General features: G+C 43.3%; 1 protein-coding gene across 4 annotated transcripts in view; it reads left to right on the forward strand.

The window, feature by feature from the left end:
• The first annotated feature begins 5739 nt into the window (after positions 1 to 5739).
• Positions 5740 to 18676, forward strand: part of QSER1 (glutamine and serine rich 1) — a 44436-nt gene continuing 31499 nt past the window's right edge. For all 4 annotated transcript variants that reach the window (XM_082283780.1, XM_082283781.1, XM_082283782.1 and 1 more), the window contains exon 1: positions 5740 to 6028. In XM_082283780.1, the coding sequence (XP_082139906.1) occupies positions 5913 to 6028 (116 nt within the window). In that variant the 5' untranslated portion in view covers positions 5740 to 5912. The remainder of the gene's footprint in view (positions 6029 to 18676) is intronic.

Consider the following 18676-nt stretch of genomic DNA (forward strand, 5'->3'; position numbering starts at 1 on the left):
CCATCTACAACAGCTGAAGCTGCTGATCTAGCATGTACATCTGACTATTCTTCCATGATTCTTTTCAGCCCATCAAAAATTGCCCTAAAGCATACTAATAATTTTGCTGCAAAGTTCAGTTTACAGATTTAGCTGAAAGCCTCTTAAAGGAAGAAAAAATATATTTTGGCACTTAAACACAAAGGAAGAGCCAGAACAAGACCAAAACCAGGCATCATCTGTTATGGAAAAGCAAAGTACAGGAGCAGTGTACTCTGTGAAAGAAGAGGGCACTGGGGATAGAGGGACATTGGAAAAACAGTGTAGAGCCAGGTTTGTAGTATCTGCAGTAGAAAGGATGCCAAAAGCACAGGCAGCAACTGCTGGCCCTGTTAAGAATCACCACATGCTGCCCCATGCACAAGGACCCCCAGTGGTGCTCTCCTGGTATTTTTACATCCATGACACCATCAAAGCTGTAACATACCATGTAGCCTTCTGCCTGGCTAGTCTTCAGTCATGCAGCTGACACTCCTGAAGGACGGGATGCCATCCAGAGGGACCCGGACAAGCTCAAGAAGTGGGCCCATGGGAACCTCACGTTGTTTAACAAGACCAAGTGCTGGTGCTGCACCTGGGTCAGGGCAGCCCCCGATACCAATCCAGGCTGGGGATGAAGAGATGGAGAGCAGCCCTGAGGGAAGGACTTGGGGTGCTGGTGGGTGAGAGGCTGGACATGAGCCAGCAATGTGCACAGAAAGCAAACCCCATCCTGGGCTGCATCCAGAGCAGCGTGAGAGCAGGTGGAGGGAGCGGATTCTGCCCCTCTGCTCGCTCTGGTGAGATCCCACCTGGAGCACTGCATCCAGCTCTGGGGTCCCAGCACAGGAAGGGCATGAACCTGTTACAGTGAGCCCAGAGGAGACAACCAAGATTAGACGGATGGAGCACCTCTCCTACAGGGAAAGGATGAGAGAATCGGGATTGTTCAGCCTGGAAAAGAGAAGACTTTAGGGTCACCTAACTGTGGCCTTACAGTACCTGAAGGGAGCCTGCAAGGGAGGTGAAGAGGGACTTTTACAAGGGCCTGGAGTGACAGGACAAGGGGGAATGGCTTTACAGAGTAGCTTTATATTAGATATTAGGGGGAAATTCTTTGCTGTGTGAGTGGTGAGGCACCGGCACAGGCTGCCCAGAGAAGTTGTGGCTGCTCCATCCCTGGAAGTGTTAAAGGCCAGGTTGGATGGGGCTCTGAGCAACCTGGTCTACTGGGAAGTGTCCCTGCCCGTGGCAAGGGAGTTGGAACTGGATGATCTTTAAGGTCCCTTCCAACCCAGGCCATTCTATGATATACAACATAGGAAACAGTTACACTCAAACACTGGCCAACATTTTTCTGTTAACATATGTAATAATTCTAGCACACTATGCAACAAAGAAGCTAACAAATAAATATTTCAGTTACAAATAAATACATTGATGCCAGTCATGAACTGGAGCATCATTTTGGCCCTGAATTCTCTGATTGATACATTGCTTTAATTACAATTAAATCACAGAAAACTGCCAACTACCCATTAGCTTGATCCTGCATTTCATTTGGCATATGGTCACTTTAAACATGTAAAAGCAATACTGCCATTCAGCATTGTGTAACATTGAATGACTTAAACAGAAAGAGGAAATAGGAAAGTTTCCCTAAGGGGCAGTGTATATTAGCTAACACAGTTCTGCAACAGAGCTGGCTTGGTTCTTGCTGAAGTGTCACATGGGCAGAGCAGCCCATCAGTGTCCACAGAGGTGCATCATCAAGCACTCCTAGACTCCAGAGATTTTCATTTGGAATATAGCACGAGCCAAGACAACATCTCATCATCAAAAGTAAAACTTCCCTGTCATCTTCTCTCGGCTGCTCACCCTGAGCTAGCTCTCATTTCACACAAAGGCAAGCTGACTCAGCTCAGCAAAATTACAGAAAAATTACCTCTGGCAAAGAAAGGTAAATGTTCTTTTGCCAGTGGAGTGAATTCGTTACTCACCTTGTGGCCAGAGCTCATCACTAGGAGTGAGAGGGTGGAGCAGGGAAAGAGGGACAATAAGGCCCTCTCCTTTGGGTGTCAGCAAGCAGCTGAGGCAGCCCAGCCCTGCTGCCACACCACATCTGGAGGCAGCAGCACATGCTGCAGCACTGGAGATCATTCCTCAGACCTTAAGCAGATGATTCCCATTAAACTGTTACCTTAAGTACTTATATCTGTCTCCTAGATATCAAATGACATTTTTGACTCTATAAAGGATTTATTTTTTCCAAGTGGAGACTCTTCATTTAGGGAAAGAATTGAGAAACAAAAAAAATCAGTACTGCTCCAGGCTGGTATGCTGCACAGATTGTGTTACAGTGATTCAGTTTAAGATTTTGGTCTTAACTAGAGAGAAAAATTGTATTAGCTTATGTTTCAGCAAGGTATTTTGATGATATTAAATTCTTGACTTCAGAGAGAAGAACATACAATATCACTACTGGCTACAGGCACACTGTTATGAGCTACAGTTCAGAAGGCATTTCAGCCCACCTAAGTTCGGTTCCTAAACAGCAAGTAACAGCTGCATTTGAAACAAAACCATTCCTTATTAAGACAAGAATCCAAGTATATTCAGAATCATTAACATGCCTAACATGACTTCTAAATACACATTTTAATATATACACTTTAATCTACACATTAAAAAAAAATCTAATTAACATGATCTATCAAAGGAATTTTTCTAACCCTGATTAGATCCTTCAGAAAAGCTGCTTATAAGTATCCTGGATACCAGGATACTGCAAAAGCACTTACTCTCAACATACTCTTTTGTTGTCTTAGAGGAAAGTGTTACAAAATACCATTTGGTAACAAAAAGATAAAATGTACAAACTTCGAGAAAGATTTCCTAGACAGAGGATGGCAACGTGCAGGAGGGGTAAGTTTCATGAGAAAACTGCAGAAGTCTCCTTTGCTGATCTCAGGACAAGATTTATCTCATACACTGGAAAAGCAAATCACTGGATAAACTGACTTTATCTGATGGTTATGGACATTAGTGATTAAGTTTTCCATCTACTCCACCTCTATTAAGACCACGTAAAAGAAATTAAACTTAACAACAGCTGTCACAATTTCTGTTTCACTCAACTTCACTGTGTGATTGCCAGAAAAAAGGATCTACTCCAGCAATGTTCAGGGAAACACCGTGTCTGTGGTTCATTTAGTGGTATAAATGCATTGTCTGTGTTTCCCTGCCTGTAAATCTGGACTGGTGCTTGTTGTTTGTGATTTCTCATGTAACATGATTCTACAGCCACGTACCTACCCCCACATTCTCTTTAGAGAAATTCTGTAATGGAAACAAACATCACAACGGTACACTTTAAAGTTCGTGTTGCCATTACTTGAGAAAAAAAATCAAACAAGACACTGGCAGCTTTACAGTTTATTGATACATCGTTCCAAATTTGGGACAAGAAACTCCACAGCAACACATTCACTCTAGAAAACCAAACACTGCAACTAGATGGAAAAGGCATTTCGTATCAGTTCCATCTATCACCCTCCTCTCAGGCCCACTTGAGGGAAACAATGTGCTCTAAGGTAATAATATAATGGAGATTGGTGGAGATCCTGCAGGGAAATAGAAAACTGTGGGTCCTTCCCCTCTGGAAATGGCACTTTCAATAGTATCAGCAGCATAAATGCTTCATCATTAGCATACAACTGGAGTAATTTTCTGTCATCAGGCCTCGTTCATATGTAAAACAGCAACCCTCCTGCTTCCCAGGGGAAGAAGGTCTCCCACCCCCCACCTGCGCTCCTCCAGCTGCAAGCAATACAGGTGCTAACTTATGCAAACACAAGGGAAACTCACTCTGCTGGTTTCTGGCTTTGGTGAGCTGCTGCTTCTCCCTCCACCCTCTGCCCTGGCCTCTGGGTGACTTGGCTCGTCTCCTCAGTGCTGATGACTTTCACACTTACCTTTCTGTCCCTCCCCATCCACGGATGCATTTCTTCCGGCTGCTTCTTGAAATGAGACATGACAAAAGCAGAACCTCAGCTTTTCCTCCTGAAGTCTCCTACCTTTCTGCTTTCTCATTTAATACTGATCACTCCATCTTTTCATTCCAATGTTGAGGTTTTTTGTAACCTTTTTTTTTTAACATCTAATCTGATTGGCTGTAGCCAAATTTCTAAATGCATTTCACTGCGGAATTCATTTCACTCAGTGGTTCAGTATTGCCTGGAGTGCTACAAACTGAGTCTTCAAAAGACTTACTCGCTCATTAGCATACACCTTCCTCTTCTGAGCAATGCCTTCAGGTGCAGTCACCCTCTTTTCAAGAGCATATTCCTCATCTTTACCTCTGAGGCACATTCCTCCTGCTCATCTCGGCTTGCCTATCTTCAATCTGAAGGGAAAGCAAGACACCACATTTCATTCATCATCCCCCTGCAAGACGCTGATGCCTCCTTTGCTCCTACCCTGTTCCGTGCAGATGGTGCCCATTTCCCTTATTCTTTGTTTTAACAAGCATACAGCAAAAGATACAGGAATTCACTGTCTACAAACCAGGTGGCTTAGACTACTCTAAAAAACAATCTGCTTTAGCCAGTCCTCGCTAAAGTAGGCCTCTAGAACCTCTCTGGAGTTTTACCATTTAAATTTAGACTGCTTTAAGTAAAAATAAAGAAAGACTAAATGGATATTCTCTCTGTTCTCTTGCTAGTTGACTTTTTGGCCTGTACAAGAAAGCTGGAAAGATATTTTTTACAAGGGGTAATGGCTTTAAACTGGAAGTAGGTTTAGATTAGATAGTAAGATGAGATTGTTTAGTGTGAGGATGGTGAGGCACTGGAACACATTACCCAGAGAAGCTGCGGCTGCTTCATCCCTGGAAGTGTTAAAGGCCAGGTTGGATGGGGCCTTGAGCAACCTGATCTAGCGGAAGGTGTCCCTGCCCATGGCAAGGGAGTTGGAACTGGATGATCTTTAAGGTCCCTTCCTACCCAAAACATTCCGTGACCCCATTACACGATTCTATTCAGGTTCCAGGCCTGCAGTGACTTACTGATGGGGAATGCCCGAATCTTTTGGAAAGCTCTGACATACAAACATATAAAAGAGGAGGTGGCGGGTGGTGGCTCGGCGAGCCCCGCCGCGGGGGGAGGCGGACGGGCGTGAGGAGCGGCGTCACCGCTCGGTGACAGGGGCAGGGCGGGAGGGCCGCCCTACAAAGCGCTGTACAATGGGGCGGCTGTCGGGCTCCATCTTGGCGGCGGCGGCCGCCCCGGAGCCCGCGGCTGGCGGCGCTTCCCCTCCGCGGGAACAACATGGCCCCGCCCCGGTTCCTCCAACAAAGCGCCAGCGCTTCACTTCACGGAGGAACCGGCCTCCCCCATACCCGACACCGCCACCCCGCCCGTCCCCGCCTTCAGCCCCCCCACCCCGCCCCGGTGGCGGCTACCGCCCCCCGCCACGCTCCGCTCCCGCCGCCGCGCTTCCCCCTCGGGCCGCAGCTGCCCGTCCGCGAGTCACAGACCTCCTCCTCCTTCTCCTGCTCTCGTTTCCCCGTCGGCGCTGCTGGCGGCGGCCCCGGCGGCCCCTCCGCCGCGGCCTCCCTGCCCCCGGACACGGAGCCCGTGAGCCCCAGTGCGCTGGCGGGGGAGGAGCATCCTGGGAACGCGCAGCCCGACATGGGTCCGGCGGCCGCGCAGCCCCCGCCGCCGCCCGCAGCTCCGCCCGCCGCCCGCCGCTGAGCGGGAGCGGAGCGCAGGGGGCCGCACGGGGCCGCGGCGCTGCCCGCCCCGCATGAGGCGCCGCTCCCCCCCCGCCCCGCTCGGTCCCCGCCGCCCTCCTGCGCGCAGGGCCCCCGCGGAGCCCCCGCGGCCGCGGCCCCGATGATGGACAGGAACTACCCCACGACCCCCGGCTTCGCCGAGCCCCTGGCCCCGGGCACCGCGCCGCCCGCCGCCTCCTGGGCCTACGAGCGCGGCGCCGGCAGCCTCAAGCCCAGGTGAGGAGGGTCCGCCGAGGGGGCTGCGGCAGGAAAGGCCGGGGGCCGCGCCGGGGCCTGGCCGAGGGCGGCCGAGGGGCCCCGGCGGCGGGGCAGGGCAAGGCGGGGAGCGAGCGGGGCCCGGCGGCCCCGGGGGAGGCCGAGCCGGGCGGGGCGGGGGAGGCCGCGTCCCGGCGGGCGGGGGGCGGTGGCGCGGGCTCCCCGCTGTCCCCGGCGGCCCGTGGCGGCGGCGGGGCGGGCGGTCTCTCCGCCCCGGAGGCTCGCGTCGGGCTGCGGCACGGGTTCAAGAGTTCACGCGTCCCTGCCCGGCTCCCGGAGGGAAGCGGGGCCGCGGGCACCGGCGCTGCCCGCCCGAACAATGCTGCCCTTCGGGGCACCGGGCCGGCGGAGGCGGCCGCGCCGCGCCAGCATCCCCCGCGCCCTTCCATTTCTCCGCTGTTGTGCGCTCCGCTGAGCCTGGCGAACCTCTTTCCTCTTAAGCGCTGCTCCGGGGCGTGCGGAGCCTCCTCTCAGCCAAAACTTGTCTGGAGCGATTTAGTCCCACGGAGAGTTCTGCAAAGTTCCGGGAAGTGCGGGGAAAATACAGGATATCTTATTGGCTTCGGGTTGCTTTTTGATTGTGTAACTCTGCCAACTAAAACGAGTATTCTCTAGGCGATGAGATTTTCGTTATCGCCTGCCTTTTATGTCTCTAGCTTGATTTATCTGCAGTTCCCATCTCGACGACGTTTAAATGTAAAAGAGAGTCTCGGGCTAAAAATATCTTGTCAAAATAGGTGCGCTAATAGATGACTTTGCATTTGGTTCGGAAAGTGGTCAGACATGTCTGATAAGTTTAATAGATTATCAAGTCAGAAGGGCTGTTGCAATCATCTAGTCTGACCTCTTCATAATGCAGGCCATAAAACTTTTTTTTTTTCCAATCTGTGTTTGAAAATAGAGCTTACGTTTTAGAAGGTGTAGTTAAAAATTTCCAATGAGGCAATATTCAGCACAATTCTTGGTCAAGTATGCAAGTGACTGATTTATATTTTATTTCTGGTCTGAAGAGTGCTACCTTTAGTTTCTGGCCACTGAGTCTTGTTTATAGCCTCATCAACACTGAAAATCGCATTATGTGTTGAGTATGAATTCTTAAGAATTTTAATTAATTTCTTGCTTTACTTATTTTTCTTAATATAAAGAACATCATCTTTTGAAGTTTATTACCAGAGATTTTTTTGTTATTATTACTTTAGTTATTCTCCCAGATTTCTTTTAGATTTCTTCCAAGTTATTGTCACCCTTCCTGAACTGTGGACATTGCATTTGAGACACAATTAAGTAAGAAGATCACAGGACCTCCCTGGGGTGTGAGGCTCTATATTCCCTGTTTCATGGAGAATTGCAGGGACAGGTAGCTTTTTTTGGCCAAACCCTTGCCCCATGAAGCTCTTTAGCCAGTTTCTCTGAAGAGTTGCCTGCATGGCAAAGTAAGGTCTCCGTAGTGTTCTTTACAATTTTTCTTCCTAATCATTGAATTACTTTTGGTCATGTTGCCATGTTGATTTCAGTGGAAGTCAGTGACTTGTGCTTTCTATATTGCTTTTGCCAGCTCTCATCATCTCTTGAGGATCATGCCAACTATTCCATAAGCGGGGTTTGGATTCCCCAGGTCATTTAAGAATATGTAGTGCAGAAGCAGAAGTGCATCTCTTGGATTTTAAAAGAAACACAACTGCTTGGTTATTTTTTTTTTTAATATTTAGAAGAATCCCCTGGTTTTACAACATATCTTTCATTTTATTAATAGCTGCTATATTAATGCAGTCTTAAAGGTACGTTTGGGAATTCTTTAAAAGAAATGGCATGGAGGAAAGTCCCAAGACAAGTACCATGAAGAAGCTGATTAGATCAATGCCTGCTACCTGTAGCAATCAAATTAGTGTTACTGCATCCATGTATGATATGGCAATATTTATGCTATGCTTCAGGAAGCAATGTCAAGAAGACCTTGTTTTAGTTCTTTTGAAGTTTCATCTCCAGGTTCTATACATGGTGACAAATGATGCATTTAAAATGTGTTGGCTGAAACATTTAAACTTTTTTTTTAACTGTACCAAGAACAGGGATAATACTATGAATCATATTTTGTGCTTGAAATTCTCCTGAACTGGGTTCTTGGGGTTCATGTCATCTTAGTAAGAATTAATATACCCTGTCTTTGGTCAGATTTAAAGATTTGTACCTTGGTGGACACGGTGATAAGTAGAGTCTGGGCTTTAGGTGTTTGTGGTTCCCCTGTTGCTGATAGCATTTGTCTTTGTATGGATGGAGTTGCTGGGGAATTGGGATGGAAGAGTCATTCCTATCACTGCCAAGGCTTCCACCAGCCTGGAAGGAAATCGTGAAGGTATAGATGGACTGTAAAGGAATATGCTGTCCATGCCCTCGACTTGTGTTACAGATCACTTCACATTTTTCAAAATGGTGTTTTTGATTGTGGTTGACAGGTAGTCATCTTAACAGCTGAAGCTGCATTAACCTGATGTAAAATTAAAAAATGTGTGTCATGTTCATCTGGTACTTGCTTGAAAAGAATTTAGCCTTTAGGTGATATAGATAACAATTTTTCCTTCAAATTTCATTTCATGTTTATGCTGTTGCAGGCTGTGTCATGGCAGGCTATGTTCCCTTTGTGTGGAGAGCCATGTTCACAGTCTCAGCTCATCAAAATGATTTCTCCTCCCTACAAGCGTTGCTCCTGTCTTCCTGCACTTCACTTCAGCCATCTGGTTTTTATCCTGCTCCTTATTTCTTGCAGGCACTGTTTTGTCTGTGCAATGGCACTATTCTTATCAACTGAAAGGAAATGTGTGGTGAAGTGTTATAAGGACATTGCTACCAGGCCTGTTGTGATGTGACTGTTCCCATGGAATAGGAGAACTGGGGATGGAAGCTGATGGAAATCACTTGGATCACTGTATTAACTGAGCAGAGACCACTCCTGCTGAGGAGCATATTGGGACAGTGCAGCCATGGCAGCCCTGTAGCAGGGGCTGAGGGGATGCTCTTATCTTCCACGTTCCCTGATGCCCACACCCCTTACACAGGCTGTCAGCATCTTGAAGGAATTTCTGGTGGTTCTAGGAGTGCACTGCCACTTTTGGCCTTTTCCTGTAGCTGTCAGAAAACCCTACCTCTGTGCTTAAACCCTCTTTTTGTCAAAAGCTGTTGAATAGCTGATAAGGTATGTCATGCTTACTTGCTACTTGCTCAAGAATTATGTGGTATTCAGAAAACAGGTGAAGTGTAATAGTGTGAGAGACTGTTGTAATTGCTTGGAAAGAGACATGGAGACAGGTGATAATGGATGAGGTTTCTGGTTGAGTTTGTCTCACTTGGGGGTATTCCTAGGGTGTTTCATTTAGAGAAGGATTTTTACTCGTGGATGGATCTCACTGTTCTTGTTCTGCTCTTACCACAGCTCTAAGACTCAAATCTGCTACATGTGATTAAAAGTCAGGCACAATTATTTGTTGCTGTTTTAGATTTTATGGTGACTGCCGTGGTCTCTGATGTTCCTTTATGCCTGATAGTCTGTATCCACCTCTGCCCTACCCAAGCACATGGGGTTTTATATAATTTAATTCCAGATGATTCTTTACAACAGATAGCACTGATATTATGTTAGTGTGGCCTATGCTTATAACAGCCAATCTAAGATAAAGAGTTAGTTACAGTGATAGTTCATTTACAATGTTACATTAATGGGAGACTTATACTTTTATGAGAAATGGTTTTGATGGGTTTTTTAACTCATTTTTGCATAGCTGTCAAACTAATACTTATTGTAACAGCTGTATGATAATTGTGTTTTAGTTAAGACTCAATTTTAAATTCTAATGGATTTTTGCATAGCTATAGGAACTCTAAAAGTGCAGAGTGTTTTAGAAAAGCAGAGAACATTTTCTTTCATCAAATGAAATTGTTCTGAGAGGTGAAACCAATGTTTGTTGTTAAACATATATTCTGCAGAAAGTTCCCTATGGCATACTATTTCAAATGTTGAAAGGAAAGCTCCTAATCTGGGAATATACTTAGAATTCTTGTATTAAAAGGCAACAGAAGGATTAAACAAATTTATAAACATATAGAAAGATGTCACTTTTAAAATCTTACCAAATTTTCTGTCATAGTTTATATCTGAAACATTTATACATGCAAAATAAACACATGTATAGCACAGATACCTTACAGGGACTTGCTAGCTTTTGTTGGTCTTCCTTTCTTTTTCGTTTTTTTCACCTGCATTCAGCCCACACTGAAATCACAGCTGTGGGAAGGTCAAAGATTGACTGAACAGAGTCTGAATGCATTCTTGCTCTGTGTCCCTTAGCTTTTACCTGGTGTAGATGTGTGGTCATCTTGCAAAATCTTTGCTAAAGTTTCAAAATGATCCAGCCAGACTTGTTTGGAATTACATGCTGCTTACCTGTCTAAGATTTAATGCCAGCTTTACATGAAAGATTTCAAGCAGTCTGGGTCATTCTGCTGCAGTGAGAAATGGTGATAAAGAACTATGTGCAGAAGAAATGAGTTGAAACTTAGTCTGAGGGTGCAGTTACCTGAGAAGGCTGAACTGGCTGCTCAGGCTCATTGCTGCTGAAAGGGGCTCCCTTTCTCTTCCCTTGTCTTGGCTCTGGTGTTTATGCAACTGCACAGGGAGCTGGTCTCATTTGTTAATCCATGAGAAAACTATCCTGACCAAAACGCTGAATGGCTTGAGCTGGAGGGCTGTGCTGGTGTACCTGTGCTGTCGGACTGGATCCCAGAGGTGGCATCTGGGGACGAGTGGGAAGCAGAGCTGTAAGGAGGGAGCTGTGTGGCCTTGGCAGGGATTCTTCCCAGTGGTTCTGTACAGGTTTTAAATGGGCTCAGTCTTGCCATGTTACTGTCTTCGGTGAGCATCCCACACAAATTGTACTGCTGACTTCCCTGCCAGGAGCACTTGGTAAGTGTCCGTGTTAGCCAGATCTCTTGTGAGATCACCTGCGTGAGATATTTCAGGTGTGAGCCCTTTCCCATGAAGCCAGCAACTTCAGCACAGGTTACAGAATACATTGGGCTGAAAGAAAAGGGGGTTGTATTCCACCACCTATGCAAGAAGTGTTTCAGTCCCATATGTGTATGTACCTTTCATCCTGTTAACTTTAATCTTAGGTGTGTTTACCTTATACCAACAGAGAACAACCTTTTCACCTTGTTTCTTCTGTACTTTTGCCCACCTTTTATTTTTTTCTTGGAGTTGCTGCTGATTCTGGCATAATGCTGTCATAGGAAGGAGCCTGTTTTGAGAAAAATCTTTGTTCCTGTCAGGAAAAAAGCACCTATGCCTGAACTATATTAATTCTAAACAATACTAGTGCTCTTATAGAGTGGGTGTATTTTGCGTGGATATCTTTGTTTGTTGTATTTGGTCAAAGCATTCACAAATTTGCCTGTCAGGAAGTTACTTTGCATGGTGAGTGCCTATTCCATACATAAAAAAACCAAAGAAAAGACAAACCAAAACAAAAAGCTGTTAAAAGGCAGTACATTAATAGTCTCACTTCAAACTTTCCTTAGCAGCCTTAACTGTGACAAAAATAACTTTGAGCAGCATGCAGAGTTCAGCCTTTCCAGCACAACATTTCTTGCTGTACCATGCAAGTGGCAGAGAAGAGAAAATTCTTTGAATTTTTAAGCAAAGAGAAATGTTTTCAGAGAGGACAGAGTGCATGGTTATTAAGTACTACATTTACTTGTCTCACTGTGCAGATTTCATAGTTTTTGGGTTTACTTTTGCTGTTCTCTCACCTCTTGTTACATTGCTTCTTTTGTTTTATTGCTCTGGACAGACTTGGGTCTAAGTGGACACCTACTCATTAGAGCCTCCTCAGAACCTCTCTGATGATGGGCTACAAATAGGGGCAAGGAGCTCTTATTCCTGGATTTCTGCATGCTTGAAAGTTTCTTATTCCAAAGCAATTCAGCAAGAACCTACATATGTTTAGACAAGCTTTTACTTTCCCATATTGCTTTTCTTGTTTTTCATCTTCCTTCTACATGCCTACCTGTGTTGCTTGCTTAGGACTTGGAAAAGCGCAGCCAATTATGCTCAGCAGGAAGAAGGCACCCTTAGGCATCCTTATCTTAGAGTAATAGTGTTTACATAGCAGGGTACTAAGGAACATTTATTCCTTAATAATCCTGTAGGAGTTATACTTGGGGCAGTCATACATCTAGATTTGGTTGGAGATATCCCTCCTTTTTCAGCTGGCAGTGTTGTGTGAGAAGAGCTGGAGGGCTCCAGCCCTTTGTCTAGCATTTCCAGATGTCTGGCAAGTTGTTCTGAGAGCTTTTGGTCATCCAGAACGTGCCAGACAAAGGGTCACTGCGCCTGCGTGGCGTGGGCCACACTGAGTGTACCAGCCTGTGCTGCACCTTCCATGCTGCCCTTTTTCCTGACCAGGAAATCCCTCTCAGAAATATGGCAACTTGGTGCTACACACCACATCCTGTTTACGTTCTCTCGTCTTCGTGTCAAAAATTCCAGTGCTAGACAGTGAATAATCCTTCAATCCCTATGTTCGTCCGATTTCATTATGTTCTACCGAGGCTGCCAAGAATAGGATTTCTAATAAGTTTTTCTTGAATCTGAGCATTTGTTCATTTGCTGTGCAAAGAGTGATTGTGGAAAGCCAACTCCTCAGTACTCTGAACACAACCATGTGTTAACTACCTCCAGTTGCTGGCACTGGTGAGCTGGAGGTTACTGATAGCGCCACTGGAGAGAGATGGGATTTTCATCTTTTCCTCTCCAAAAAAACTCCCTTTTGTTATAGTTTTTAAGAGAATGCAGGTTTTTTCACCAATTAAAGGGTGTTTTTTTTAGTTTGGGTGTGTGTGCTGTTTTGATCTTGATTAATACTTGTTTTTGTTTAGACATTTTTATGATCATTGGGAAAATTCAAATTAATATCTGGGGCATATTCAAGGAATTTGTTTAATATAGTGAAGTTTTTCCCATCTCAAAGTAAATGCCATGTAGCTGTAACTATATTTCTGCAGTTTTGAACAATGCACATTTTCTAGTTGAAGCATTCACAAGCAACTAGGTTCATCTGGTATTTTCAGCTAAACAGTGACTTGTGACAAATGAAATGATAGCCAGCGTCCCCTTTGCAAGGTTAAAAATGTAAATTTAAACCTGTTTTAGGATGAGGAGAGCACTTGTGAAGAGGTATAAGAGCTAAATTCAAGAGCTACGCTAATTTTCCTTATAAACTTGGATAATAACACCCTGTGATGCTTCCTTTAATGTAAAGGACTCTTTGCTGCTGTGTTTTATGATGAACTGTGGTGTTAATATGTTAGATCTTTCCTGGGCACACCTCCTAAATTGGGATAGAAATGGTGTTAGTCATAGGGATACCTCTTGTTTTGAATCTAAAGGAGCTCATATGAGCTGCTTAGCCCTTGTAGTGTGTTGTGGGATGTGGAAAACATTATACTGGACATGTGGACATGCTGGGAGGCCAGACCCCATTTAATGGCCTTGAACTTTTGGCTGTGGGGTGGCAAGATGTGTGATCTCAGATGTGGGCACTGAGTAGATACCGCTATTCTATGCCAGTTCTGTGGCTGTGGGCCCTGAGGCCGCTGCTCTTCACAGGGGTGCAAACTTCACAAAACCTTCAGAAACAGGCTTATTTCAGTGCTGAGTGTTGGAGACTTGGTGGTGACGGAGTGGGGTATTATTTGTGCCTTGGTTTCCCTAGACTGAAGGACAAGGTGTTCCATGGGTTATGGAATTGGAAAGTGCTTCGAGGTTTGGTAATGAAAAGACCCTACTGACAGCATAAGATGGCTCTGATGGTGTACAGCACATATGTATTTGCATTTCTTAACTCTTTTTGAGATGAAAATCTCAACTTCAGCGTTGTCCTTTCCATATAAATGGAGAATAAAGGGCTTATTAAGAAATAGGTTATCAGGTATTCCTGTAGTACCTTAAAGGTGAGACTCAAGCTTGCCACAAAATAGGATGCTGTAATAACTGTGGGAGGATGAGGGTTGAAAAGCATTTCAATGGGTAAAATGAACTGTAATTTTATTAAGGCTCTGATGTGGCTAAGCCACATCTTGAGATAACGCTCTGCTGATTTTTATATTTTGAAATAAAATTTTGTTATTAAGAGTAATGGAATCTTTTTGTGTGTATTTCAGCTGTAATAGAGGATTATGCTGTGTGTTCAACCATTAATACTGGAACAATCTTGAGGAGAGTTTTGAATATGCCCCAAGTATGCTTTTGACAACAGAATAGCATCACATATCAGAGAAAAAGTGTTAGATTTCCATTACTGTCTGTTACTAAAATCTTTTGAAATTGTAAATAAAAGTCTAGGAGAGAAGTATTGCTGATTTAAAAAATCACAGCCGTTCTCTCTGTGCTGGATAAAGCAAAAGTTCTTTCACAGAGAGAAGGTAAGAGAAGAGGATAAATAAATATGGTGACAAAATAATTCAGTGTCTCAAAAGGCAAGAAAATAAGATTGCAGATCTTACAGTGGTGGGAGCTACACGGACCATAATGGCACCCCTGTTTCTGCAGGGGTTGATAGAGTAGAAGTTCTCAGGGAAGATGTATGAATCCCCAAAACATTGCTTGGCAAACAAATGTCTTAAAATTATTTCTGACACCACATTGTAATGTAAATTGGGAGGATATGTGTAACAGTGTCTGTTTAGATGTAGAGAGTAAATGATACTGTGTTAATAAGGACATCAAAGTCAGGCTGGAATAGTCAGAGCAGGAAAGCACTGAAAGCTCCTTTCCGGACCTTGAAATCTTTAAACGAGGATCAGGAGTTCAAAACTGACGTTATTGTAGAACAGTTTAATTTTAGTTTCATTTTGTAAGCTGCAAAATTTCTGTTGGAAAGTTGTTTTGGTTAAGTTACAAAGTTTTTTTTGGCAAAGCCAAGAGAAGTGATACCAAATTTACCAATTCTGATTTAAAAAAAAATATATTTTGTTAATAATGTACTGCATTTCAGCCATAAATACCTCATAAAGAAAACTGATTTAGATTGTATGTAATAAAAAATGACATAAAGTAGTTTGTCCTGTCCCTCAGTAGTAAGTGAAGTTGAAGTTTATAAATAGCTCATTTTTATCTGAATATTAGTTTGTGCGTACGTATTTTCAAGACAGAGTTTCACTGATTTTTTGAAAACAGCATTATATCGTCTTTGTTGTTAAGAACTCCACAGGTTACTTAATCAGACAAGCCAGCACTTGCACTCATGTATTGAAGTCCCAGTAAGACTATTTTGGCTTTCCTGAAGCTGTTTCGGGCTTTTCAATTTTATAAGGATCAAGCATAAGGAGTTCAGACACATTAACATGGGAATAAAGGGCAGATGGACCTTTTGTGCCATAAAATCTCTTTATTCCCTTAAGGTATGATATATATTCAGGTGAAGAATCACAGGAACAGCATGAACTTTTGCTTATTGAGGCAGCTCCCTGCATGTAATTTTCTACCTCAAAATCTAATTCTTAGAAGCTCCTTATCTCTGCTCCTAGAAATCGAGGAAGTAATGAGTGTTTCCTCTCGCAAGTACCTCCAGGCAATCCTTGGCCCACATTGTGGCGGTCTCAGCCGTGCTCTTGGTGGCTCTGCCTTTGAATTGAAGGGGAAAATTAACATTATAGCTTCATTTTTAATGAAAGAGTGGAGGATGATTGCCTTTGGTTTATTAGGATGGGATATATTCTACGGTGGATATGTAGTGTGTAATTTCATTAAAGGGAGAATGTGCTGTCACCAACAAACAGTGGAGTTTGTCGATAAAATGCTTCTCTTCTGTGGTTTACTGACTTACTGGAAGTGAGTACTGGAATTTCATCCTTCCAAAAGTCCTCTATCTTGAAGAACAATACTATTATATAGCTAATAATACTTGAAAATATTGATATCTATTTATTTCTTGTTATAATTATATAACAGACTAGGCAAATGCTAAAGATGTATGGTGTTCTTAAAAGAATGCGTTATGTACCTTGAGGTATTCATTTTAGAGATGATTTTCTTTTGATTTTTCAGTGCTGGACTTTATTTTTCAAGTAGCAAATTTTTTTTTGTTGTTTTGTCTCATGGATGCTGCAACTGTACTGGATTGTTAAATGTTCTTTCTTTTTGTGCAAATATAATGTTAAGGTTTGTCTTGTCTTGTATAATCTGATGAGAGGATCAAGGGAATTAGATGCAGGGAGTAGGCTGGTTTCCTATTTTTCTTGAACCTGCCAACATTTTCAGGCTTCAACCCAAATTTGTGCTTGCGATGTCTTCCCCATCCCCCCAGTATGCCTGTGGTTGGGAAATAGAAGTGAAAAATCACATATTGTATACATTTAAAAAATATTTTGCACTGAAATGGGTTTCTGGGCTGAGAAGGCATTTGCTTTCCATTGGAATTAATTTTTGAAACATTTTCTGTTTCTGTTTTCTGTTGTCTATAAGGGCTTTCTGTGCTTTTAGACTTCCAGAAGTGTGTTGGACAGGAATGACTTGGTGTTACTAACGGTATTGAACTCATTTAAGTAGCAACTTTCTTCCTGGGCAACTCCCTCCTCTGCTTCTTAGAGACATGGCTTTTTAAAAATACAAGACAAAACCCATTTCTGGATTAAAGTTATCTACCTCTAACATTGCTTTTAATTTTAATTTTATTGTGAGCTGCAGATAACCCCTAGCTGCTGAATTACATTCTAGTTTGATTGTAGCAAACAGGGAACTCTTCTGTTACAATGGGCAGCTAAAGGGCCATTTACCCTCCAATTCATCTGTATTAAATTCGAGTAATGTTTGCAAGTACTACTCTTCCATTCCTTCTCCACGAGTTGCTTGAGTAAAGGCAAATTAACAAAGATAAGTATTTAAGCAAAATAATAAATGTTGTATCTCATATTAAAGCAATCCTAACTATGTGCTTGTCAGCAGGTAATCCAACCTGGAACTGCACTTTACATGTCTAAAATCAAATACAGTGGACAAAAAGCGATGTAAGCTGCACGTCAGTTTCTGTATCTTATATTTAGAATGACGTTTTTAATATTTAGAAGTGCATTTGTTGGTTTTATGGCTTTGCTTTTGGTCTCTGAGTAGAATTTGCTATAGCACAGCTAAGTAGCTGGTTGGAGAGAGAGAGAGAGACTCCTTTGCCAAGTGTCTGAGCTTTGGGATAGAGAGGGAAACTTGAGTGATATTTCCCCTATTTCACATATATCTCAAGATAAAATGCAAAGTGTGGGTTTAAAGGTATTTTCTTGCCAGTATGAGGCTATCACTGTTCTTTTTAATCTCCTTTGTGGTGATTTAATTAGAAGGGGTCTGTGCCGAGTCATCTTCTCACAGGAGCTCTTGTTTTCAGTAAGGCAGAACAGGCAGACAAAAATGAGATCAAATTTCCTGGTCTGCCTCAGGTCTGTTGCCTTGTATGCACGCTGGGTTGTTGGCTTTTGTTTTTTGGGCTTGGTTGTTTTGTTCTCAGACTTGTCAGCCTGCGCAAGACCCCAGTGCTGGGGCATTGAGTTCCCTTCTCAGGGTGGTGGGAGCATCTCTCGGATCTCCTGGAGTCAGGAGTTTCCTGTGCACCTACTTGTCATGTAGGTGTCCAGTTTCACTTTGAGCACAGCCTGCACCATTTGAATGCTTTGAAAGTGCTCTGTGATTTAATGTGGCGTTTTCTGTAGCAATTTTACTTTATATGAGAGGCAGGAGTTACAAGTGCCTAAGAACGAGGTATTGCACCCAGAAGTATCCTTTGCTCCTGAAGAGTTCTGGTCTGCTTTCCATGTAAGCATTGTGAGTTTCCCTAATACTTGAATGACTGCTGTTACTAAACTAAAAATAATCCAGACAAACCCCCCCCCCCCCAAAAAAAAAAACCTACCAAATGCAAAATAATCAATCAATCAAAAACCTTAAAAATTGCTAAGCTGTAATGAAGATTTACCTAGAAAATGAAGTAGAAAGGTGATAAAATTTACTTAATACATATTAAAAGGAGTATCATTACATGGAAAGGGAACAAAGACACTTATGTAAAGTGGGGGTTTTTTTCCATTTCTGTGTTTTATTCTGTATGGATACCTCAGAGAACAAGGTTATTTGAAGAAAATAAAAGAAATAAAAATACTTGTATGTCCAGTGTTTATTGCAGCTAAATTTTGTTTCCATGTAAAAATGATACTTCCATCTGAGTTTGAAGTTGCGAAATGCATCCCTCACTTGTGTAAAGCATAAACCTGATAATTATGTTGGCAAGTGAGGAGGGTGGTGAGTGCAACGGGACTCAATAACCTTTTGCAGATGGAGACTTGAACTTGTATGAAACTGTTGGATTGAAGAATGCTTTGAAAATAAATGATTGTGAGAATACCAATGCAAACAGATGTGTGAAGGGTCAATTCCTGACAGAGTTAATCTGGGCTAGCAAAAAGGAGTTGTAAATCAAGGCTGAGGTATTTTAGTAACAATGAAGTGCAATGACTGTACAGTTTTCTTCCAGAAATTTTACTGGAGAAGTAAAAATCTTCCATTAGCAAAAGTGATGT

This window comes from Coloeus monedula, assembly GCF_965178545.1.
Source record: "Coloeus monedula genome assembly, chromosome: 6".
NCBI classification, from domain to species: Eukaryota; Metazoa; Chordata; class Aves; order Passeriformes; family Corvidae; genus Coloeus; species Coloeus monedula.